This window comes from Pelmatolapia mariae, linkage group LG10_11 (assembly GCF_036321145.2).
Source record: "Pelmatolapia mariae isolate MD_Pm_ZW linkage group LG10_11, Pm_UMD_F_2, whole genome shotgun sequence".
In the NCBI taxonomy this organism is placed as follows: domain Eukaryota; kingdom Metazoa; phylum Chordata; class Actinopteri; order Cichliformes; family Cichlidae; genus Pelmatolapia; species Pelmatolapia mariae.
This window is the reverse complement of record NC_086236.1, coordinates 3,195,399-3,220,460: the sequence shown is the minus strand read 5'-3', so window position 1 is coordinate 3,220,460 and position 25,062 is coordinate 3,195,399. Positions and strand designations below refer to the sequence as shown.

At 43.4% G+C, this 25,062-nt stretch overlaps 1 protein-coding gene across 3 annotated transcripts; it reads right to left on the bottom strand.

Annotated features, from left to right (window-relative positions):
- Window positions 1-1,658: 1,658 nt before the first annotated feature.
- On the bottom strand, window positions 1,659-20,772 carry LOC134635798 (hexokinase-2-like). Of its 3 annotated transcripts, none has more exons than XM_063485366.1 (11): window positions 20,737-20,772; window positions 17,004-17,120; window positions 8,943-9,105; window positions 7,914-8,062; window positions 7,714-7,833; window positions 7,211-7,306; window positions 6,571-6,670; window positions 5,194-5,377; window positions 4,865-5,020; window positions 4,554-4,787; window positions 1,659-3,281 (listed from the first exon to the last, which is right to left on the bottom strand). In XM_063485366.1, exons 2-11 carry the CDS (start codon window positions 17,118-17,120, stop codon window positions 3,080-3,082), a joined length of 1,521 nt encoding a protein of 506 aa, XP_063341436.1. In that variant the 5' UTR covers window positions 20,737-20,772; the 3' UTR covers window positions 1,659-3,079. The 3 variants fall into 3 exon arrangements, with proteins under 3 accessions (XP_063341436.1, XP_063341437.1, XP_063341435.1); XM_063485367.1 differs by lacking the exon at window positions 20,737-20,772 and adding an exon at window positions 19,224-19,317; XM_063485365.1 differs by lacking the exon at window positions 20,737-20,772 and adding an exon at window positions 18,922-19,199.
- Window positions 20,773-25,062: the final 4,290 nt, after the last annotated feature.

Here is a 25,062-nt window from a genome sequence, read left to right as displayed (position 1 = left end):
TTTTAAATAAGTCCTTAAAGTCCTGCAACAGCATCACCGCTGTAACGGTGTCAGGAAATATTAAATATCCAAATACTGAGTGTTAACTATGAGTAAATCTGCACCTCCAGCTTTAAACCATCCTTTTTATTTAAGCCCACTGAAGAAGAGTCGAGCGCCTCTCACGTCATCATGAATAAATCAATCAATTTATTTCCAGTATTTCTTTACATTTGAATTTTTCTAGTTTTCTTATACTACTAATCATAAACTCCGTTCTTAAATGGTGTTTTATGATTTGCATGTGTGTCCTGTATTTGACCTCCGATGAGGTCAGTGTTTCTGAGCATGCTCTTTATATTTCAAACTTACAGATGAACTCTGAACACCATAAAAACTTCTATAAATAAATATGAGCTGAATTAAACTGATCAGAGTGACTTTTAGGTTCTCCAGTTTTCAGCTTCCAGTAGCTTTTCTAAGCCGCCTTTCAGTCTTTTGGATGAATTAATCATGAACCATCATCACATCTTGGAATTTTTACACATAAAAAACCTAAAAAAGAAAAAAAGGTTATATTTTTAAGACAAAGAGGTCTCCATCGTCAGGTTCAAGGCGCAGAGGCTGGACACGGTGTTAATGATGCGCTTGTCTCATTTCTTTGTTTTGCTTCCACAGACCTTCTGTAAGTGTTCTAGAAGTGCTCCTGAGCAACAGTTCTCCACTTTCTGAGCATCTGTCAGAGTTTTTCTTCGGGCGTCGGCTTCTCTCTCTCATTTTCAGTCCAGTTCTATGGCGATTTTGTTGTGCCGCTATTCTGAGCACATGTAAAAAATCTCGAGTGCAAATGTTGCATTTTGAGGAGAAAATTAATTTGCGTGAATAAAATTCACTGCTGCGTGCAGGAAATGTATTTCAGTGTTTGCTATTATCCATATACAGACACAATAACAGCCGCTCTCGCTCAGGTCTCTGCTCTGTGCGTACTCTCTGTACACTTATAAATGTGCCACAAAACCAACCAATCACAGACTTGGATGCAAAAATTCTGATTTTGGTCTCCAATCAGCTCGCTAGCTACTGCTTTCCAGAAACATGGTGTAGCTAAACAACATGTAGCTAAACCCATTTTCGGTTAGTGTGTTATTATAAATATATAATTTTCTCAGACCATTGTTGGTTTAATCCAGTTTAAACCATCCACTGGATCAGAGTAGAGGCACAAAAACAACACCATACAGTTCTTGTACCTGACCATTTTGAAGCATTCAAGCGCTTAAAAGACACCAAACTCATGGTTAGCTCACAGAGTTTTTGTCTGCATGTAGCAAACGTAAAATAACATAAAATAGGAATTTTACACCAACAAGGTGATTCTCAAAGAGCTATTAACTAAAATCTCAGTATATCTCTGCTGGCTGTGCAGCGTGCTTTTAAAAACAGCAGATGAAAGTGTCTGAACGGCCTTCAGAAAAAAAAAAGAAAAGCTAAAGCAAGAGTCTTTACTGGAGCAACTGAAATAATCCTTTTAATAATGAGGGAGAGCAGCAGAAACAGCTGGAAACCTCTGCTGCAGTGTCTCAAACATCAAACTGTGTTTTAAAAATGCTGAATGATTTTTCTCTCTGACGGATTCTTTGCTTCTTTCGTTCGCAGCAGTGTTCAGTGTTTGTGAGTGCACGTTTACGGCGGCTCGTTCGAACATCACCATCAGAGCTCGTGGAGAAAATGATCTGAGACGATCTTTCTGCTGACATCAACAACGGCCACCGTCTCTTTACTTAAGCAGTCTGTGCACTGTGGCGTTTCCTCACATGTTCTCTTTGCATCATGATGTTACTTCATTGAGGTCAAAGGTCACTGATTTCACCTGTTCAATCATACCTACTGGCCAATTGTCCAGCCTCTTATTTGTCAGATAAGCTTCAGCACAGCGAGGCTTCTTCTCAGTAGTTTCCTTCTCACCTGTTTATTTGTCATCAGCACCACAGGATCAGTAATGAAAACACACAGGCTCCATTCTGATTGGACGGTTTAACATTTTTATTTATTCACTGGCTTTAGTGCACATTGTGCTGCAGCTCTTCTTCTGTGGTTCTTTGTACATAAACTCTTTATTCCCCATTTAAAAAAAAAAAAAAAAGAACAGGAGGATTTTTGGCACCTTGAAAAACACATTTCACAAACATCCTTGTCTTCTTCTTTTCTGCATCAGACTGAAGCATCTGTTTCTTTTACTTGGACACAAACAGATCACTGCTGTTCAGGATGACTGGAAATCTCACCAAGCAGCAAATGGTGCATTTCTCTGATAATTCTTAATTTTGTGTTTTTTATTTATTGAGATTGAGGAAATTAAAAAAGCCAAATTATTTATTCCACTCTTTCTTGCCTTGTACCACCATATGTGCTGACAACCATCACAGATTTATGTTAATAAAAAATAATCTTAAAAACGTGACATTTCTCAGGGAAGCTCTGAATTGTTTCCGTTCCTTTAGCCTGTTTTTCATCAACATCATTTTCACACATTAAGGTTTGTAAACTGTCCATTTTTTAAACTTTAAAATATCCTGTTATATAATCAGAACATCAGCTTTCAGTGGTTATTATTATTATTTAACATTACTGAGTTATACTCACAGTGACACACTGAGGAGGAAAACACTGTCTCTAACCAGCAATAGTGGGATCTGGGCCCCTCTGCCCCCCCTGGAGTATCCGCCCCTTGCTGCAGTGATATAACAACACTATTTTCGGGTGAGGGGCAACTTATTTTTAGGAATTGTTGCCCCCACAAATCCCCCCTGAAGCTATGCCCCTTATTAATAAATACGTTTTTAATGGATCAAATTCTCCATAACGACCTATAAAATGACTTTAAATCGTCTCCTTTTGACGCATCGTTTACTTTTTAATACCTTTTTCAGTGAGTCTTGTGCAAGTTTTTGTACTTTAAACACTCAACATATCAACATATTTTCTACTTCTTTTCTAATAAAATCTCAACATGATAAAATACCAGAGGATTCCCTCCACCTCTCTTTACATTATATGAACAGTTGCAGCTGCACTGAGGCATAGATTCGTCAAAAATACATTATTGACCCTCTTCCTCCTCCTCCTCCTCATCATTGTCCTCACCGTCGCTCTCCTCTAGCAGTCGGGACTGGTGAGCCAGCCTCTGCGCCACAGCCGTTACCATGGCAGCGCCCTTCCCGCTGCCGTCCTCCGAGACGAGGAAGGTGATGTCACACTGAGGGGCGAGCAGGCGCACCGCCTTCTGGAGCTTACTGCTGAAGCTGGAAAAGGAAGGAAAGAGAGAGGGAGGTGTTTAAAGGACAGAACTGCCAGATTTCACAGTTTAATGAGTTCCAAAAAAACAAAACAAGAAATGAGTTTCTATAATCTACACAAGACCAAAATTATAGCTACAGGCTCAAATCTATGCATACACCCAAATGTGGTGCTGAAGGTACTACAGTGTCTTTTAAGTCAACAAGGCCAAGGTCTATTCATATAGTGATAACGATTGGTAGTTTCTCTTTGCCAGAATAAAAAGGATTTGACAGCAGATACTGGATTGACCAATACTCAGAACAATGGGAAAGTCTATGAAACTCAGGAAATCTAGGTTGGGATGTTCTCTTGGAGCCATTTCTAAATAACCGCAGATTCAGAGATCATCAGCTCAAACAATGTGTCTCCACTTTGCTGAGGGTCTGAAACAAGATCCAAACTGTCCCCCTCAGAAGAGGGAAAACTGGTCAGGATGTTCAGGAACAACCCAACAACCACCAAACTGCTGAAGCACCGGCGTCACTGTCCACAGTGAGGTCAACTTTATACGTCCATCAACTGAAAGGGTGTCGACCAAGAAAGAAGTTCCTCCTTCAAGCTTGACTGAAATTTGCAGCGTCCCACATGGACAAGCGCTTCATAATACAGCCTAGGACTACGGGTATCATTCCCCTGAAATTAAATGGAATTTTATTTTAAATTACAATTTAATTATATTTACCTAAAGATATTTAAAGGTGGACATACACAATGTAAAATTACTTACATAGTACATATATTTATCCAAACACATCCAAACTGTTTACGGGATGAATAAAGCAGGCTAACATTAAGCTTGTGGAAATGCCTTCCCAAAGCCCTGACGCCAACCCTACTGAAAATATGGACTATGCTTAAAAGCCGGGTCTGTGCCAGGAAACCAACCAGTTTAAATGAACTCTACCAAAACTGGCAAGAAAAGTGATCAAATATTCAACCAGAGTTATGGCAGAGGCTTGTTGACAGCTACTAAAAGTGTCTGGTCAAAGTGCAACTTGCTAAAGAAGACTTAACCTAGTATTAATGGGAGAGTATGAATATATCTGAACCTGAATGTACAGAATAGTGCACTCAGTTCTTGTTTTTCAAGTCATTAAAAGTGTACTCTGTACAATCTTTCCAAATAATATTTAAGTATGCCTATTAGAAAAGACTATTTACTTAATATCAGCAAACCAAGTGAAGTTTGTTTAAATGTTCAAATGTCTTTGCGCTGATCACCAAATGCCTCTTACGTGGGGTGTTTTCTGTACACTGTCCCGTCCACCCCGACAGTGGTCTTCAGATGGTCCAGTTTGCGGTTGTTACGGATGCGGTTGACGAGGGTTGCCAGGGCGGCAGCACAGAGATGGGCCGAGCGTGAGGAGATAGTGTCGCAGACCAGGCGCACCACAGAGGCGTCGACCGGATCCCAATCCAGACCCAACTCAGTCAGAATCTTCTTGGCGTTCTCCAAACTGCTGTCCGGTCTGAGCACCAGACAAAGTGGTTAGATAATGAAGACCAGGAGAGACTGCTGGAAACAAGGAAAAAGCAAAAGACTCACTCCTCAATCTCAGAGATAAACTTGGTCTCAAACTGTCCCGGGGTCCCCAATGCCGCCGATATCTGTCCTTTAAACAGCAGCTTGTCCTTGGTCATCTTCACCAGCACCAGTCGAACGATTTCTCCCAAATACATGCCGCTGATCATCTTCTCAAAGCTACAGGAGAACGCACATAATCAGGACAGAAACTCTCACAAACATTACCTATCAGTTTCTAACTTCTGCTGTGGCCAAAAATGATTGTATAGCAGTTCTATCAAAGACTTATCTGAAGCTGATCACATAAACGGGAGAGGTGTGTTATGATTCTGAATAGTTGTGAAACATACATGTGCACGCCGGGGTTGATGGAGGTCTTGTCCACCTCCACGTCGAACTCAGTCAGGATGTCATCTAAGGATCCGTCATCTCCAAAGCCGCCCCACTCCGTGTTGATGCACATCCGTCCGTCCTCGCCCTCAATACGCTTCACATTCTTCATTTCCTCCATGTAGCAGGCGTTGGTTCCCGTACCTGCAGGACAATGTTGTTTAGATTAAACCGCGAAGCATTTAGCAGCTTAGAAGAGTCAAAATCATAATAAAAGGGAATTATTTGCTACTCCAAATTGACCCCAAAATGTCATAAAATTAAAATATAATTTTCTGATATTTTAAAATATAAAAATTAAAATCTAGGTCTTGGAGGAAGCCCTCCAGATATAGCAATGAATGTTTGGCCCAAATATGGCAAATATGTACACTTGTGGGCCACACCGTTCTGTGACTGCTTCACCTATGGGCAGATGTCACTTGTCATTCAGACTACATCTGGCTCGGACAGCAGCTGCTGCATCTGTGTAAAAAACATTGTAGCTCCTGTGACATCATTCTCTGTTGTTCGAGTAAATTTGGGGGCTTGTCCGGGATTCTGAGCCAAGAAGCATCGTAACCAAAGCACAATTCATACTCTAATATCACATATATCTGTGTCTAAAACCTGCTACTACAGTACTACAAATAACATCTACTTTATAATACTATAAAGTAGATGCGTGAACAGTAACTTTTAATGTAAGCCTGGTATTTATTTTTTTCTTTAGGGACCATCATTTAGATAATTTTGTCTTCAGTGAGACTCAAAAACAGTAACTGAGAAGAAAAACCTTGTCAGGAAACTTTTTACTGAGGTGAAGGGGTCAAAGGGCCATCTTTTCAATGACTTTTATCCAATTTGCCTTCTTCAAAAAAACAAAGACATCTCCCCCTGCTGGTGATTAGAAGGACTGCAATTCTATTTTTAAAACCCAGAGGCTGAGTCCATCTTGTATAAAAAGTAAGACTTTCATGTTTTCATGTTTGTGTACTTCTTGCCTTCTTGTGACTGTGGCTCTTTAGGGGCCATTTTTTTCTGCTTTGCGTCTCTTTGTGGTTGTTTTGTGTATCTATATAGCTGCTTTTATGTCTTTGTTGTGGATGTTTTATCCATTCAGTAATTTATCTATGACCTCAATAAACCGACTACTCATCATCTTGTCAGTGTGTTCGGGGGGTGCAGGCAAACACAGCTCAGTCAGACAGATGTGAGGTTTATCTGAGGACCGTCCCACTCTATTTATAAAGCACAACAGCATGGCTGATTAAAGTGCTGTACAATAACGGCAAACATAAAAGACAAACACAGACAAAGACATCCCAGAGTTCTTTACTTATTGAAATTATGGTTACCAATGATCATGCCGATTTCACAGCTCTGGTCCCTGTAGCCGCAGCTCATCATCGTTCCCACTGTGTCGTTCACCATGGCAACCGAGCCAATATGATAGTCCTGCAGAGAAGAAGACAGGCAGACAGGTGCATTTATATCTCGCCTATTCACAAATATCCTGCCTACACAGAGAGAGAAAGAGCCACGGTGCTTTTAATCTGCACCTCAGCAGCATTCACAGAGAGATGAAGTGGGAAGAATTACTCACCGATTCAAATATGAGGCTCACAAACAATTTAACATAACATTTTCTGTCAGCACATCAGCACGTGGTGCTACTGATTTTATCCCTTACAGTTAAATCCACGTCTTTTTAGACAATGACGGATTTTTTTGTAGCTTTGCTTCTGCGCTCGTGGCTGGTATACGAGCTGCAGTTATTCTGATGCTCGAACATCATGAGTGAGTTAGCATCAACTGAAACAGCAATGAGACACACACAAGTCTGTTCTGCACTGTATGCAGTGTCACCGAGTGTGTGTGTATAAAGAAACATTGTGCTGAAGGGTAAAACACTAAAACGCTGCAGCTGGAAGAACGGCTCCGCAGGCCAGAGCTGAAGCACATGAATGTGATTTCTGGGAGTGTTTTTGGACCGACCCCTCTCCTGTGAATGGCCTCTTTCAGTAACTGGACCACGTCTTTCCCCTCCACCCCGGAGCAGTTGAAGCCTTTGGTCCAGCGGATCAGGATGCTCTGTGCAGAAAAACACAATTTACAGAATCTATCAGTGACATCGGTGTGAACGCGAGGACTGACACTGAGTTCACCTCAGAAAGAAAATCTGCTTTCAGGAATGTTTGGACTGTAGGAGGAGGCACAGAAACCCCGGGGAGACTCCGGGGTCTCTAAGGGTCAGCCGTCTTGGATCTCTGTGGTAGTTTTTTTTAGGTTTTGTCTCTTTGTTTATGTTTTCCTCACTTTTGTGATAGTTTTCTGTCTCTTTTCCTTCTAAAAACTCCTCTAAACCACCTTTAAAACCATGAACAGCCTAACCAGCTACAGGCTACACTGCTGACGTCTCCTCAAACAGCCGAAACACACAGGTCACTGTTGTGTAGTTACTGTGTGTGTGTGTGTGTGTGTGTGTGTGTGTGGGAGACCTTGTCGATTTCCAGCTGTTCACAGGGGAAGGAGAAGGTGAAGCCCAGAGGAAGAGTTTGACCCTTCAGCTTCTGAGACTCGAGGAAATCTCCGAGACAGGTGGCGATGTGGTCGAACAGCTGCACAGAGACAGACGTGAATTTTGGGGATTCGCACGTTTCCGTTTGCTTTGTTTTCCTTCAGTGTGTATTTGTGTCACCTGTTCTCCGGTTCCCAGCATCATTTCCTGTGGGATGGCGCAGATCTGACTGTCCATCTTCAGAACCTTCTGCGCTTCCTCCTCCACACGGACGTGAAGCACACGGAAGTTTGTTCCTCCCAGATCCAACGCCAGGAAGTCGCCTTTCTCTGCCGACCGCATGATGAAGATTTAGTTACAGGAAGCCATCTTTAAAATGTAATTATAGCTTTTGTAATTATAATACCGCCCTTTTATTTCCCTGCACAGGTCTCTGACAATCTAAAGTGGAGGAAGTTGTGAATTACTCTGAGTGTTTTCATCACTGCTGCAGTGCCGATGCAGACATGCTATCAGACCCTGTTCACCTCCCGGCCACCAACTGTTCGACCTGCGAATCACTGAACACCCTCCCACAGCCATTTAAGCTGTAACTGCTTAGATCCACCACATCAGCAGCTAGCTGTCCACGGTTCTTCTACTGTAGCCACGTGAAGACCACTGAAGCCTTAAACATTAATTTTTGCACTGATACAAAAACCCAATCACAGCACGTGCCTGTGGGGAGTCAGCTTTGTCCCAGTGTGCACATAAAACACGAATATGTAGGACTGCTTTCTTTATCTGCACAATATCTAAAATGTCTCAGAGTGATGCTCAAAAACCACTTCATGCATTTATTACTTCTAAGCTGGACGACTGTAAAGCTTCATTATCAGGATAATAGTTCCTATAAAGCCTCCAAACACAGCAGCAGGAGTACAAACAGGAACTATAAGATATCATCGTTCTCTCATACTGGCTTCTCTTCACTGGCTCCATGTTAAATAGAGACTGAAATTAAAGTCATTCTCCTCACATGGAAAGTCACAAATGTCTTAATTTTAAGAGAAACAGTCACAGAGCTTAATCATTAGGACACATCTGGACTGTAGCTCCAGGACTCACGTGGTGTAAGCATGTGTAGAAAGCAGCTGGAGGGTAAACCACACAGTTCTGTTTTTTTATGGGAAGATTCAAAGTTTGGCTTTTATCTGAAAATGTCCTTACCCGTCCCATCAGGCGTGGCCCTGACAAAGGTGGGCAGCATCTTGACGGGCGCCTTGTGGTGCGAGTGCTTCCCCAAACCTAGGGGCAGATCCTTCCTGAGCCGAGCTGAAACCTCCTGCAGCGTCTCCGGGCACAGCTGGAAAGGCTGCAGGTACTTCTCCACCTGCAGAGGGAGGCCGTGTCACGTGAACAGCATAAAGACATAAAGGTGTTCAGGGTGTCAACACCGCCCACACGTCGGTGCCCTCGAGGGAAACCCAAACAAGGCAACTGTGTCATTTAACCAGAAGATGGCGACATTTCCTCAAAATCTGCAGAAGAACACACACCCGACTGTTTAAAGCAACAAAAAAGAAACAATCACAACAATAATTACACTAAAAAAACCTAAAAGGGCTGAACAGACGGAGTACCAGGGGCGCTGCACAGAAGTATTATTAACCAGTAAGTCTGATTAAAAATACAAAGCACCCTTGCTGGTTAGCAGAGCACTCTGCAGAGGAAAGCACCGGCCCCGGTGCAGAGGACGTCTGTTCTGCCTCGGATCCGGGTCACGGGGGCAGCAGGGGCAGCGGGGGCAGCAGGCGTGCTGACCTCCTGCAGCTCCTCTGGGAGACGCCGAGGTGTTCTCAAACAGCAGAGAGGCAGAAACTCTGCAGCGTGTCTTAATCTGCCCTGAGATCTCCTCCCTGCTGGACATGCCTGAAACACCTCACCAAGGAGGGGTTCAGGTCTGAGTCAGACTCCACTCCCTCTCTAAAGGAGGACCAGCTCTTCAGAGGAAGCTTCAGCTGCTCGCGTCTCGTAGTGACCTCATTCACTCCCTGCAGCGTGTGGTGAGGCTGAGACTGTACACTGAACCCTAAATCAGCAGCTTACCTAAAAACACTCAGCGCTCACATTTAAAACTCTTAAAATACAAAAACAACATTTAAACGCTTCTGCAGATACGTTCAGCACATCTGCACGACGAGCTCAAACCCACAGCTGAGCCTGAAAATCAATCTTTACTCATTTCTGATCAAATGTTGTGACTCAGCTGCTGCTCTGTGGATCCATCTGTGCTCGGAGACAGAACGGGCTCAAGTTTTGTCTCTAACAGCGTCGGGCGGGAGGAAGTCAGCGTGACACGGACAAGTAAACGAGATAAAGAAGTTTGTAACTGCGCTCAGCGACATAGCGATGAGGTCTTAGATTGACGGTGAGATCCATAAACTGGCTTTACATTCAAGGAAGAAACGAATGTCCTTCAGGCGTCTTTTAAACAACTGAACACAGAAACTCTGAGTCAGAGTTGATTCTGTTATCTGTGATGCTGCTGACTCTGCCTCCATTACTGCACTGAACCCTGCTCGCCTACAGGCGGTGCAAAACACAGCTGCTCCATTTTTATCTGACGCAGGCAGAGAGCTCAGCGCTGCCGTTCATCTACGAATCAAAGTCCTTTTATTTGTTTGGATTCTAACCTTTGTGTCCGGTTTTCGTTCTCTCCGGATCATCTGACTTGTTCCAAAAACCCCACACAAACTCCGAGCTGATCGCACTTAGCACATTTAAAAACAGGCCTTCCACCCAAAGTTAAACTCGTTACTCTGTGCTCCCTCGTTGTTTAACGTGCACGACTCTGTTGTGTCTCTGTGCAGCACTTTGGTCGCCCTGTTATTGTTTCCAACAGAGCTTTATAAATAAAATGCTGCGGTTTAAATATTTTTGATGAACTTACAGATAACTGATGATTATTATTGACTGACCCGTCGCACTGTAACAGGATCTGTCTCATTTGATCTCTTGTGAAACTTGAAAGTTGGCACAGTTTGAAGCTGATTTCACAAGATATCCTTAAATTAAACTGAGTAACTTCTGGAGAAGTTGCACAGGGATTGTTGCTTCTGCCGGACGTTGTCTGTTGAAATCAGGAGACCCAAAGTTTAAATTCTAAAACCAACCGAAAGTTTTTACTTTGAAAATTTGAGGGATTTCTCAGAACCATGATTCAATTCAGTTTTATTTGTACAACAACAGTCACCTCGGGGCATTTTATATTGTAAGGAAGAGAGAAAACCCACTGAGCGAGCGCTTTGGTGACAGTGGGAAGGAAAAACTCCCTTTTAACAGGAAGAAAAATCCAGCAGAACCAGGCTCAGGGAGGGGCGGAAAACATGACTGAAAAGAAGAGAAGAGAGCCAGAGATTCATAATAACTAATAATTTTATTAAACGCTCAGTGCATTATGGGAAGCCTAAAGGAGCGCCCTGTTGGGGTGATGTGGTGCCACGAAGTCTTAAAGATAAGATGGAGAGAAGAGGAAGACCTCAGAGAAGATTCGTGGGTGTAGTAAAGAACAGGGCGAGATGGAGGAAGTCGGTGCTGTAAAGGAAAGAAGTTGTAATAAACTTTATTTACGTGATGTTTTGTTACGGTTCTGACAAACCTGTCCAAACACATAATTCTGCCCTGAATCCGAAGCTCCTTTCCACCTCTGACCTTTCACACCTGCGCTCAGGTACCTGCACAGTAACGTGGACGCGGTCTGGAGAGCTGTGCAGTGATTTTCCAGCTCTGAAGGAAGCCGGGAAAACAGGAAGGCTGAATTGTTGCTGCCATCTCCAGAGGATCATTACTCGCTGTGTCAGCTCAGCCTCTTCCTGCCTCTGATTTCACTTGAACACATGTTTGTTTTGCATCTAGGTTTTTAATTTTTTAAATGTTCGTGTCATCATCACAAAGCCTCATGAAGGCCTGTAAGCTGCTGCGAACACGCCCTGGCAGCCACTGTTGTGAAATGTGTGTTTGCCTCCAGGTTTCATGTTGTCGGACTTCTTTGGCAGTTTGGTCAGGTTGGCTATTTTTCTCCCACCGTCACACATGTTCTTTACGGTAAATGCCTCAGACAAGTTTGAACAGCCCTGCCAATGCAGCTCCATCCTGACGAGGTGAAACACTTTCTGAATTCTTCCCTCAGTCGGAGTTCCTGAAGCTACGTGACAAACAAAGAGGTTCTCAGATAAATGTGAGCAAAGTGGTTCTGAGTTTTATGTTTGTTACTTTAAGAAGCTTTTAAAGGTCTAAAGCAGTAATCTGTGTGGCTGTGTGGAAGTTTAACTTTACTTTTAGAGCTCAGCTTCTCTGCTGTATCAAACTGTTATCAGTGGTTAAATTATTGATTCTCAGACAGAAATGAACCTGATATAAACCTAAACAGCAGCCACGGTTGGAGATCCTCTTTCTCTGAGTTAAACTTTGTCCAAGGATCAGATGCTGCCATGAGGCAGGGATACAAACGTGTCTGCCTCCTCTTTGTCTCTGACTGATTCCTGAGCTGCAGTGCTTTTCCAGGAGCGAGTTTACTCTCCTCCACTGTCCTCGCTCCTCCTCGTGCCTCCACACGCTCGTTTCTGGGTTCCTCCCTCCCAGCAGGCGAGGCTGACTTCATTCGTCCATCCAGACTCTGACAGGTAAATGTTTTAAATGTTTAGCCGGGAGGACATTCAACATTTGGAAGTGAAACTAAAGTTTTATGTGCTTCATTCGATTTAAAATAAACTTGAAATAAAATAATGGAAAATAAAGGTGCCAGTTTGAGCAGGTGAATTTAAGGGGAAGCGGGGTCTGCGGCTCGGTTCACTCTGGCACAGCTGGCTGCCGGCAGAGCCGGCGGGCATGCCGGTGCAGCCCCCTCTGGCTTCTGCTCCGTGGCTACTGGGTGACCCCTCGTCTGGGGATCTCCTCAGCCCTTCCCAGGAGGGTGGCACGGATGCCCCTCCGGTGGTCCTCCTTGGGCTCTCGCACTCTGGGGCCTCTGGATGTCTGAAGCCTGGATCTTCTCCATGCCTGCTTCATGCCCTGGGGGACGGGGCTATGGCCCCCCACACCCTCTAGCAGACCGTTACATGGAGAAACCTTTTGTATACAAGCGCGCTGATCCACACAGGTGTGCACACGGGTGTTCACTGTTCGTAGACATAAACTACACCTTTCTTAGCTGCTACTTCAAAGCACATTGTGCGCTGTCGGTCCTGCGTGCTACACAACAACATTCAATATTTAGTATTTACTGCTGTTTACACTTAGCTAGATTAACGTGATGGTGTTGTGTTTAGTATGTTGCTTTGTTTTTTTTTTGCTTGTTTTCTCTTCTTTTTCTCTCAACAGGTGATCCAGGAGATTTTTTTTTCTTTTTCTCTTTGTCTTTGTAAGTGCCCTTTCTCACTGTCCCTCTTCCCTTCTGTTTTCCTTCCTCTCTTTCCTATCCCCCAGTCATGTCTGTCCCATCTGTAACAACTGAAAATAAAATAAATAATAACAACAAAGCTTGATCAAATGGACCAATACGGCAATGCCATGATGATCCATTTGGCAAAATAAATCCATTTGGTATCCTTGTTGGTCTTCAGACAACAATTCTGACGGCTAAAGAACCAAATGGGACAGACAAAAAAAAGAAAGGAAGTGTGGGGGAGATATTATCCTATTAAAGCACAGCATCCAAACCACTGTGGTTCAAAAGTAACCGGACACCTCCTAGCTTAATATTTCCTCTGTAGTATCAACACTGGCTGCTCACAGCTGATCCAGAGGAAGTGAAGAAGATGATGAAGATGAAACCAGTCGCTGGCACTGTGGTTGCACAGCGAGTCAGGAAGGTGTTTCCTGTCGTAAAATGGCTCAGGGCGATCCGGGTTTGGCTGCCACTCTTGTGGCAGTTGAGGAAATTCAGCGCTCAGAGAAAGCGGAGAGGCCAAGCCACCACCACGATGACTGAGTTAAACACATTTTCACTCAGTGATTCATGTGTTTGATTCATCGTGTGGCTCAGGTACAGCTGCCTCATGCTACTGTACAGAGTCAGTTATCCGGTTTTGCCTTTCTCTTCTCTCACATAGAGCCTACGTGTCTGTGTAACAGCGTTTGTGCTGTGTACGTATGCAGAGCGCATACATGTTCTGGACAGGTTCTGCATACTTTGAAGCTTCAGTGAGACACGGCAGTGAGACCTGCTTGCTGCCATGGAGGCCTTTTGAAGCCAAAAGTGTGGATGAAACGTTGGAGTCCAAGCTGTGCCGAGTAACAGACTCATAAATGTGTGAATTTACTCACTGAAACTGAAGCACAAACTTCAGAATGGTCTGAAACAGTAATATTAGTCAGATAATCTATTAAAAATGCCCCAAACATCGTAAGCGATGAAGGCTAGCAGCTGTAGACGTGTATGTCTCTGACAAAAGGTTTTAACACGGCAGTTTCTGACTGACTGCTGGAGCCTCACATGGACGGTAGAGGAACTGCAGCACTCCTTTATTCAGCTCCAGAGGTTGAGCCGTGGCCGTTCTGATGATTACTGATAAAACAAATGATTCTGCAAAAACAAAGCTGATTTATGCAGAACAAAGTAAACGCTCCGGAAAAAAGGAAGCTGGAAGATGAAATCCTCGACTTGGAGACATCGTCGTGAGTTAACAGCCTGAGGGTGGATGTGTTCATGACTCCGCTCTTAGTTCACGTTTAACGTTGGAGCCATATTTTTTCTGTGGCGCTGGTCTCAGAGTTTCCCTCATTTCTGTATTTTCTGACTGAGAATTTAAATCTTCTCTGAGGTCTTCCTCTTCTCTCCATCTTATCTTTAAGACTTCGTGGCACCACATCACCCCAGCAGGGCGCTCATTTAGGCTTCCCATAATGCACTTAGTGTTTGTTCTATACACCAGTCTGCATTTAATTATTAGTTATTATGAATCTCTGGCTCTCTTCTCTTCTTTTCAGTCATGGTTTCCTCCCCTCCCTCAGCCTGGTTCTGTTGGAGGTTTCTTCCTGTTAAAAGAGAGTTTTTCCTTCCCACTGTCGCCAAAGCACTCGCTCAGTGGGTTTTCTCTCTTCCTTACAATATAAAGCGCCCTGAGGTGACTGTTGCTGTGATTTGGCGCTATACAAATAAAACTGAATTGAACTGAGTAACGATTCTGAGAAATTCCCTCAAATTTTCAACAGTTTGGAGTCACATTTTTGCTGTGGTCTCAGAGTTTCCTTCATTTCAGTCTTTTCTGACTGTGAACTTAAACTTTTTCCTTAGATGTCCGTTATGGTCCCGAAATACTATTTCCAATATTCTCAGATACTTTTAACTTCTCATCTGGTGAATACTCTGATTTTTCTTCTGGCACAGCTACTTTAGAGGATCAAGTTCAGCTTTACTGGCTGACTACTTTCATCCTGGAACAAACCGGTGTTTTTAATATTAGTTTAGTCACATTTGGTTTGTTTTGCTTATTGTTGTCAGGGATCAGTCGCCAGCATCATGGACATGTACCAGTAAACCGAAGGTTGCTGAAACCTTTGGTCTTGGTGACAGTCTTTGGCGATCATCGTGGGAGTCATTAGAGCCTCGCCCTTAAATATCATAAAAAGAAACAAACTCCCTGCATTTCATAGAAATCGATGCGATTGTGCTGCTTGTCACGAACACAAGTGAGTAGGAGGTTTTGTGGAAATAAGGAGGTTTGGCTCTGATTTCTTATTTATGAAGTTGCAGCTGAAAAACTGGAAGTTGTCACTTTAAAAATTATGAAATACATAAAGTCATGACTAAAGTTAGTAAACCAATGACTGAACATGAATCTGACAAATGAAAAAATATGATTCTTTGTTCCTGTTTTTTCCTGACCTCTCTCAGGAATTCACTCAGCTGTAAAGAGGAGTTCACTAACGGTCTGCGGCGGCTCGCAGCTACTTTCTGTTCTTTGTGTGCTTTAAATATTCACCTGCTCTCTTTACGTCTGTGTAACGAGTGTTTCGTGCTTTTGTGTGAAGATTATTATATTGCTGTTTGCCACTCAGGGAGACGGGAATGTTGGTTTTTCATGTGATTTTAGCCCCGTTTTTATGCCCATTTTCATTTTTTACACTGCTGCAAAGAAACACAGATATTTATACACACATACTGTATGGACTCTCCTTTCTTCAATGTGCAAGATACTTGGTACCAGGCTGTACGAGTCTTTGAGCGGTCCTGAGAGCGCCGGCTTCATTTTCCAGCCCTGAAGCCTGATGCTGAACCTCACTGAGCAATGCTAGCAGCTGTGGCAATGTGTAAGAAAACAGCTGGATCATTTTTCACCGAAAGAAGAATCCCCGTGATTTAAGCTAGCCTGAATTTTCTGATGAATTCTCAATCAACTTTGGTAGCTTTGCTCAGCACATTTAAAGTGTTAAATGCTTTAGTTTCTGACAAGTTATCTGCAAAGATAAAGACATCATCAACATGTGATTAAAGCTTTTGGATTTTCCCTTCTGATCAGTGCAATAAGAGGCTAAAACCATAACGTTAGCCTGTGTCAGACTGAGCAAACATGCAGGAACCTTTAAAGTGATATTTACTTTAAAGGTATTTTATAATTACTGTTAATAACCAATAAAATACATTTAATTGGTTTTGTATCTGCACAGGGACTTTTTAATGCTGTATTCTCATTAATTAGCATGCCAACATGCAGAAATAAAACATATATTCTGTGTTCACTGAACCCTAATATGTTGATTGTAGTGCATATGTGCAAGTGTATCTTCGAAAACTCGTCTTAGATGTGTGACTAAATCGACATTGACTAGACCAGGATTATCAAGCTCTATTTAACACTCAGATTCTTAGTAACTAATCTCAAAATGAATGGCGACATGTACGTTACGTGTACATTGTTGTGCAGTGGGACTTTGGGAATGTGTGGTCACATATTTAAATGTTCACGAGACAGCAAAGCTAAAAGTGCCTGTAATGATTATTTTGTTGTATAAAATAAATATCTAGCTTGCAAAGAAAAACTATAAAATATGTATTCATGATTTATGTGTTTGGTGTTTATGGCGTGTGACTTTATAAAGTGATATAAAGAACATAAAAAAACAACAATATGATAAATTAAAACAGACTTCTGTGTTTTAAACATGAACGAGACGAACATGTGCTGCAGGCCTGGCAACAACTGCCTGTAGGTTGTGTTTTTGCTAGTTATCTATCGAATACTGTCGCTACCACAAAAATATCATACATACCAACAAGGTGACACCTACCTTACTGAGCACGTCCAGAGGGATGGCGTCCAGGTGCAGGGTGGCGGTGTCGCCGCTCATTTTGGCTTTCTTGGTTATCTGAATGTTGGACTCGCCGTTTGCTTGTGTGTTGCTCATCTGGATGAAAACAGGTTAAAAGACGATGAATTAAGCTGACAGGGTTAAACTATCAGAAAAAGAGGACAATAAGACTCAGATAAAATTAAAGAAATAAAAATAATATGGCGTCTTGTTGCCCTGACAGGTTTTTAAAAAATCAATCAATGATTTTTAAGTTGCAGACTAATTTTCCCAGAGTCAACGCCACAGCACCTCACGTGCCCGTGAGTTTACAGTACGTGTCGGTGGTCTGCATTTATTTGAGCCGTGCCATAACCACAATGATTGTTCGTGAAACCTGACCGGTCTTATTCTATGGTTACTGTTCATACAAAACAGGAAAGTATGGACGGACTCTTTGCCTCTGAAAACAACTTTGCTGCATGTCTAATTTGTACAACATTAAAAACATAAATGAGAGGATATCAGGACTGTGACAACCACAGCCTCAATTGTTGGGCCACAGTTTTCGTTGATACCTCAGTTTTGGGGATTTTTTTTTTTTAGAGGGAATTAAAACACTGGGGGAAAAAAAGTCTTTTTACCACACTCACGATCAACTGATCGCTTGTTGTCATCCAGCAGCTAAAATATGTGTAAATTTCTACTTACTAAGGAGCAAGTTGAAATTTTGAGATACTTTTCTTTCAGTTGCATGAAGAAGCTTGCAGATGATTAAAATAATCATTAAAATAAACTCCATTGCTGAAACACGTTGCCTGAATGATCTGCAAAGATCAAAGCTAGCATGCTAACTCTTCATTAGCAGCTCCACGGGTGTCATGTCACAGGCAGATTATGTTTATTTTATTTAACAGAGGTAATACACAGTAATGAACACGAACACTGAAGTTAATTATGTAAATATGCCAAAAAAAGCTGTTTCAGTTTAAAACCAGTCGGTAACCTCGTGGTAACCTCCAGCTAATTTGGACAGTGTGTATTCTGCTGTGGTTTGCTAGTTGTTGCTAGGCAGAATTGGTCTCAGAAATGGCGCTGCGGTAAAAACCTTGTTGCAGTTGCTTCGGTTGCTGTCAGCTTGCTGTGTTCTCTATCATATCGAGACTATCTCTTCCCGAGTGGAGAGATTGTCTTTTATTCAGAGAACCAAGGTTACAGTGTAACCATAGAGTCGCTCCCCAATTTGGATGGAAAACTCCAGCTGTGATGCAAAAAGTTGCACATGTTGAAACGTTTTGGTTTCGGCAGTTAGACACAGCTTTTCATTTAACAGTGAACTGTTTCTGTTTGCATCGCACTTTTTCCAGGTTTACTGCGCTCGGAGGTTAGTTCATGATTTTTAATGTAACATCTTTATCTCTTTCACCAAGCATGAGCCTCAGTGATCCTGTCACGAGGGGAAAAATGTGTTGTTCCCTGAGAGGTATCAGCTATCGATTTCACAGCAACTGCCTGCAACCACTTACAATTTTACAGTAAAAGTCACAAAAGTAAAATTTTGCTCACTGTGATAACCCTCAGAGGTCATTATTAATGAACCTAACACTTTGCTATTAGAAAACATACATCTTATCCTTTTTAAAACATTTTCTCCCAAGTCTTGGAAATCAGCAGACAAAGTAATCACACTGACTGACAAGGGTTAGCGTTACGGTGCTCAGAGACCTCATAACATCCAATGAGGTTTACTGTTATAGCCAGGGTTAGGATAAGGCTGAGGTCACGACCCATCACCACGTGGACCTGACAGTGTCAGATTTTACCCACTGAAATGAAAAAGCTTTAACAGAAAAACCTGCAAAGCATCTTTAGTAGAGCTCCAGAAAATATATTTATAAAAGTAAGAATTACTGTTCACCTGCTGTAATGAAACATCTGTGCTGATGTGTCCTCGGTGTAAACTCAGGTTTTCATGCAGGGAAATAAAGTGAGCGCCGTAAAGCAACGATTAAACGTGCCTTTGAGCAAACATCACGAGGCTTTAAATGCTGTTAGATGCAGAATTCAAAGCACACAGAAAGGAAGGTGCAGCGAGGAGCACACAAAAGAGGAACAAGCGTTTCTTCACATCCTCCAGTCGACTTGACGTGGATGTGAATAATAACAGGTCCAAATGCAAACATAGGTCCAGCGTAAACGTCATACGTCCCGTGTTACTACCTGAAGTGTCAACAGAGCACACCTGAGAACAGCTGGGAGCCGTAACTTGAGTTACGAGCGCCGAGTTTAGAGGAACCTGAAAAGCTGCTTCCACTTCCAGTCCTCAGAGTCAGCAAAAGGACTCCCAAAATCCACCAACGTGACACTGTGACCAAAATAAAACAGTTTTCTGAAGTGAAACTGGACAATGAAGAGACAAATGCATGACAGCGTCTGATGACAGCAGGATTTTCCCTTTTTAAAAAAAACTGGGAATATTGATGATGCAACACTCGCAGTCAGCTTTCACATGTCATAGAAAGTTTCACTCTAATAATTACTAAATGATAATGAAACTGTTTTAAATGCAGGAAGTTGACAGTTTTAGTGATGACTTTAAAGCAACAGCAGATTTTCCTTCATTCAGTAACATTTTTTTAGTTTACTGGGGTATTTTTATCTGTTTTTATTATGTTATTGTTTTATAATCAGCTCTTTATAGTGCTTGTCTGGTCTTGATGGCCGCCTGCTTCCAGAATTGTTTGAATTCGCTCCTTCAGTTCAGCAAGGTGAGGGAGTCTTTTGGCCGTGTTGACATGAGAGCGTCACACAGGTGCTGCAGACGTGTCCTCTGCACATCCTGTTGTACTGACCTTTGACCTACAATTCTCTGTGAACCCCACAGACTCAGAGCCAACGACCACATCACGTTCAAAGTCACTTCCTTCCACACTCTGATGCGCGGGGTGAACTTCAGCAGGCTGAGTCTACATGTCTGAACGCTCAGAGTTGCTGTCCTGTGACTGGCTGATGGTTTTGTGGTTCTTTTATTTGCTTCCTGCCTCTTTCTCTTACAGCATCCAGTAATTGAGTAAATTTAAAAACCCCGAGCAGAGCACTGAGTTACACTAGAGCAGGGATTACTCAGGTTGTGACACCCGCGACCTCCTGTGGATTAGGGTTTTTGGGTGGAGTAGCCTCTGAGATCACATTACAAAGTAAAAAAAACAAAAAACAAAACAGCTCCCAGGTAAACCTGCAACGCTTCACTGCTCTCCACACCTGTCAATTCTGAAACCACGCCCCATATTTTTCAGGTGACACCTCATTAGTGACGTAAGAATTTCTGATTCCTTTGCACTTTTATTTAGAAATAAGTTAAACAGCCTGCATCATCGCGCTGAAAGGTTCCCGAGACTGTGCGGTGACCCTGAGGGGAGGCAGATATGAAGGATAACCGCAATAAGAAGATCCCGGCTGTGAATGCGCCCGAAGGCAACATGAAACAAGTCTGACTAGTTCTAACTGAGCCAAAGATCCCGAGCAGCGCAAACCCCGTCAGAGAGACCGGGCTAGTGACAAAAAAACAAAACAGCGGCTCGGGGTCCTTTACGAGGACGCAGGGGGTCTCAGGGTGAGACAGGATGGGCGGTGAAGTCACCAACCAGCCGCTCGCACTGATGCAGACACTCGCGCAAACTCCTCATCCTCTCTGCGTAAAAAGCCACGAACAGTGAAGCGAACTCAGACTCACCTTTGCGTCCTGCTCCACGCGCTCAGCCTCACAGCTCTGAACTTCCTTAATGAATGAGAGGCAGGGAGAGCGCGTGAGGTGCTCATTTTGGGAATCGTTTACACCCACTTCGTGTCGCAACACGGCGACCTCCCGCTGGTTCACGAGCGGATTTACAGCTGGTCGCGCGTAAAAATCCCGGGGTCGTGCCAGAGAGTTCCCGATGTTTCTGCGTGTTTTATGTGGAACATCTTTAACTGTATTGGTTGTATTAACACACTGTGGTGATGTAGAAATATGATGGAGGCATATATAAAGTGTAAAAAAGCCAGTTTCTTTAGTTCTCTATGATTCTGCGTAATTGTACCCACGCTTCAATCAGTCACTGACAGCGTGTTTGTGGAGCTGTGATGTTCCTGCTGCCCTCTCCGTCTGAGCTCTCATCAAAAACACATAAAACAGTTTGTGATCGGAGCTGTTTCTGGACCAAAATGACTCCACATCACTCACGTTTGACCTGTTTGTGACGGATTACAGGTCAAAAAGTCATTTTAACAGTCTAACCAACCTCCAGGGTCCCCAAAGGGTGGGGGTGAAGCCGGTATGACCCCCCCCCCCCCCCCCACACACACACACAGAAATGATTAATTATTGGTGATTTAAAATGAATCCGAGTCACGTGGATCAGTTTCACGCGGAGTGAGGCTCGGATTTGTTTGTCAAAGTTAACCTTGAACCGGTCGGTGAGTGGGTGGTAATTGGAGGGGGTGGGTGGGTGTCTGAGTGTGGAAAGTTTCATAAGACACTCCGAGAGGAGCCGCAGGTGTGGAAACCTCCTCACTGAGATATGATGCGTTTCTGCTCTTTAATGTTTTATTGAGACGTTTGTATCATTTATTTATTTTCTCTCACTTTCATGTTTGATGTTCTTAATGTCCTGTTTCTATAACGTTTTATTTATTTCTGATTATTTGTTTAGTTCTTGTCTTGTTAGCAGCCTTTCAGTCACCTGAAGAATAAAGTTGGACTGTTTGTTTGGTTGAAATGCGCTCAGAGACTCTCAGAGATCACTTGCAATAAATAAATCATTACATTTTTCTCATATCTCTGCTGAGTTACTGCATATACAGTGTTGTGCAACAGTTTTATTTCTTAATATTTCCAGAGAAAAATGTAAAAACTGCAAAATAAACCAGATTGTACATCAGTGTTTCTCTGGATTTAGGCAGACGGCAGCATGTGATCAGGGTTAAAAATAAGAGTCAAAACTAATTTCAGGAAACTAAAACCAGTGTTATGTGTCTGAAGCCGTCTGCTTCCCCCCCCCCTCTCCTTTTGCTTGCATTTCCTACATACACAGACTGCAGGCTGGTAACAAATCTCCAGCTAATTGGAGGGAGGAGGCTTTGAATAGAGCAACAGGAGTGAGGACACCCTTATAAAAGGAACCTCACCTGTGGCTAGAGGTGGCTCTCTCCTCCTCGCTGCTAAGGATCATTTGGCACATGTGCTGAGCTGCCCTGGATCGTTTCATTTGTTGTGTAAGGTTTGGGGGGGGGCCCTGCACGTTTCCTCACGTAGGATGTTGGTGCCATGCATGTAATGTTTGAGTTTATTTTGTGATTTGAGGATTAGCACTTTCTTTTCTTTGTTTTCCTCTTAGAGTAAACCTCAGCTTAGTTCTGGTTTTTGTCTTTTTGGTGTTTTTCTTTGGCACAACCTAACGGTCCCTTTCTCCCCCACATTGTTGGATGGCTTGGAGACATTGGTTTTTTTGAGGAACTGCCCAAAAAAAGTTCTTATCTGCTACAACACTTGCACCGACTTATTGCGTTATCTCCTCCTGCCAACGAGAAGGCGTAACAACCAGACTTTGGTAAAGAAGTGAAACCTGAACTAAAATACAAACACACAGAGAAGTGTTTGGTTTTACTCGCTGTGGTTTTATTGTCCAGCAGCCCGAGGAGGCAGATGTTCCCGTCTGACGAGGGTCGAGTGTTCCTCAAGAACGTGAAGAAGTTTGTTCGGTTTTAGTTTAAAATTGACACCTGGAAGCAGCAAATACGATAAAACGGCCGGAATGCTGTCTCTAGGTAAAACAATAACAGCGCTTCATTCCCTCAGGCATACTTCAACTCCATCCAACCACACCTCCGTCTCCCACCACCTCCTCCACTGAGGTGTTCTAGAGCCAGCTGAGAGATGAAATCTTTCCAGCTCCTCCCACTAGGACACGCCCACAACACCTGAGGTGCTCAGACGTCTGAGCCTGAATGTCCGAGCTTTCCCTGTGATCCCAGCAGGACGGGACACGGTTATCCTCGAGATGCAGCTACCGACCCCACCCTGGAGTCAGGCGTGGTGGGCTTCAGGAGCTCGATCCGAGCTGCCAGAATACAGAAGTGTTAACAGTTTTCTAGAAAAAAGAAATGTTTCATAAGAAAACGAGCAAGGATCACCTCCTGTGAACCAGCTGACTTATTTCAGTACACAAACGTCACATTGCACCTTCATCCTGTGAATATTTTCAGAGTAAAAGCTCTTAAAGTACACACACCGATATTCCTGCATATATAAAGATATATACATCTCATCATACATCGGTCAGGTCACAGCTGGAACTGTCAGGTGACTGTGTGATGGTGTATGAAGAACGTGACTCACTGATGTGTTACTCATCGTTGAGCAGCTCGGTGGTTTCTTTGTCTCGTTTCAGAGAACCTGTCCACTAAATAAACCCAGGAAGTTGCAGAAACCCCGGCTCCACCTGTGCTGCTCGTTATTCTAAGAAGCTCATTTCTTCATCCAAATTTAAGTTGCGCCTTTGTTCTTTCTAAACTTTCGCCTGGTGGTGCAACTCGCTCAGCGTTGAGACAGCAAATGTTTCAACACAGCAGCCACAGAATGCTGCAGAGGAAACTGAAACCTAAGGCTGGCAGTTTGGAGCAAATGAACCCGACGACGGGTCGTCTGAGGCCTCCTGAAGGTGCAAAGATCGTGTCAAGGACGAACGATGAAAGACACGAAGTGTTTGGAGTTCAGCGCAGTTCTTTTAAGTCTGTTTTCATCGAAGAAATGGGAAGAGGTTCGATTAACTTCAAGTGTTTTGTGGCCACAGAGGTGAAAATGAGGCAGAAAGATCTTACAGGACGGTGATGTTCTCAGATAACTCATCAGTGCTGCGTTCACTTACATCAGGAATAATCAGTAAACTGACCTTCACTGCAACGTAAAAGAGAAATTCTCAGTGTTCAGACAGGACGAGTCAGTGCAGAACAGGAACAGGAAACACTCGTTTATGAGATTTTATAGAAAACATTCACAAAAGTAAAATATTGATTTTGATCATTTTTGTCTTGTGAAGACAAACAAGTCAAAGCACTTCTAGTTTTTCTTTCTTTAAGCTTCAGTTTGGAGGCTCAGTAAGAATGCACATTACACTGCAGTTCCTCTGGCGGCCACTCGAGGCTCCAGCGGTGACTGATTTTACAGCAGACAGCCTGTTCCTCAAAGCTAGGGGGCGTGGCCTCTGTGACTGACAGGCTGCTAGCAGGACTCCCTGAACTGGACCTCTGCAGCGTGTTTGTGCTGCTGAGCCTTTTTTAAATTATTTGAGAATTAATATTTCATGCTGTGCGTTTATTCAGTGTGCTACTCAGCAGGTACCGTGTCTGCTGTTAAACAACCATGCAAGGGCTAGCTTGCTAACAGCGGGTGAACAGGTTAGCAGCCAAAATGGTGACGTTGAGGCCTCAAAACCCAGAAACCAGCGAGTGACATCACAAGGCTTCGTCCATCTTTGATCGAGGAAACAATGCACAGAGCGGGACTCGACTGAAGCACCGACACTGTTAAACACCTGTGGAGCAAACCTCTCTAACCGTGGCGTCCTCTGGTTTACAGGAAGTGTTCGATGTTACTGTTATGACACCACAGGAAAGCAAGGTCTGGACGCCATGGCGTGTCACTCTCCTGGAGTGATGACAGATGCAGTTTGGTGCTGTAGTGTCATTTCTGAGCCACGACGGAGGAAAAGACTGGTCCAAAAGACACCTTCACCCAACCAGCTGCAGCCCCGTCTGTCTGATGCTGCTGAGGTGCACCAACTGTGATGGCACAACGCCCTTGCTTGAGGGCACACTGGACTTTCTGTGGTGTTTTTCTTGGGTAATCTAGGAAACTGAGCTGCGCTGACACAATCACTCAGTCACGACTTCAGCACAGCCACATTCAGCACTTCTTCCTTCAGTGACCTCAGAGGTCACCACGCCGAACCACCTGCCTCCATAACCAGCCTATCCCAGCATCCTTCTCTGGATGACACCCAGGGAGCTCTGAGGTCTCCTT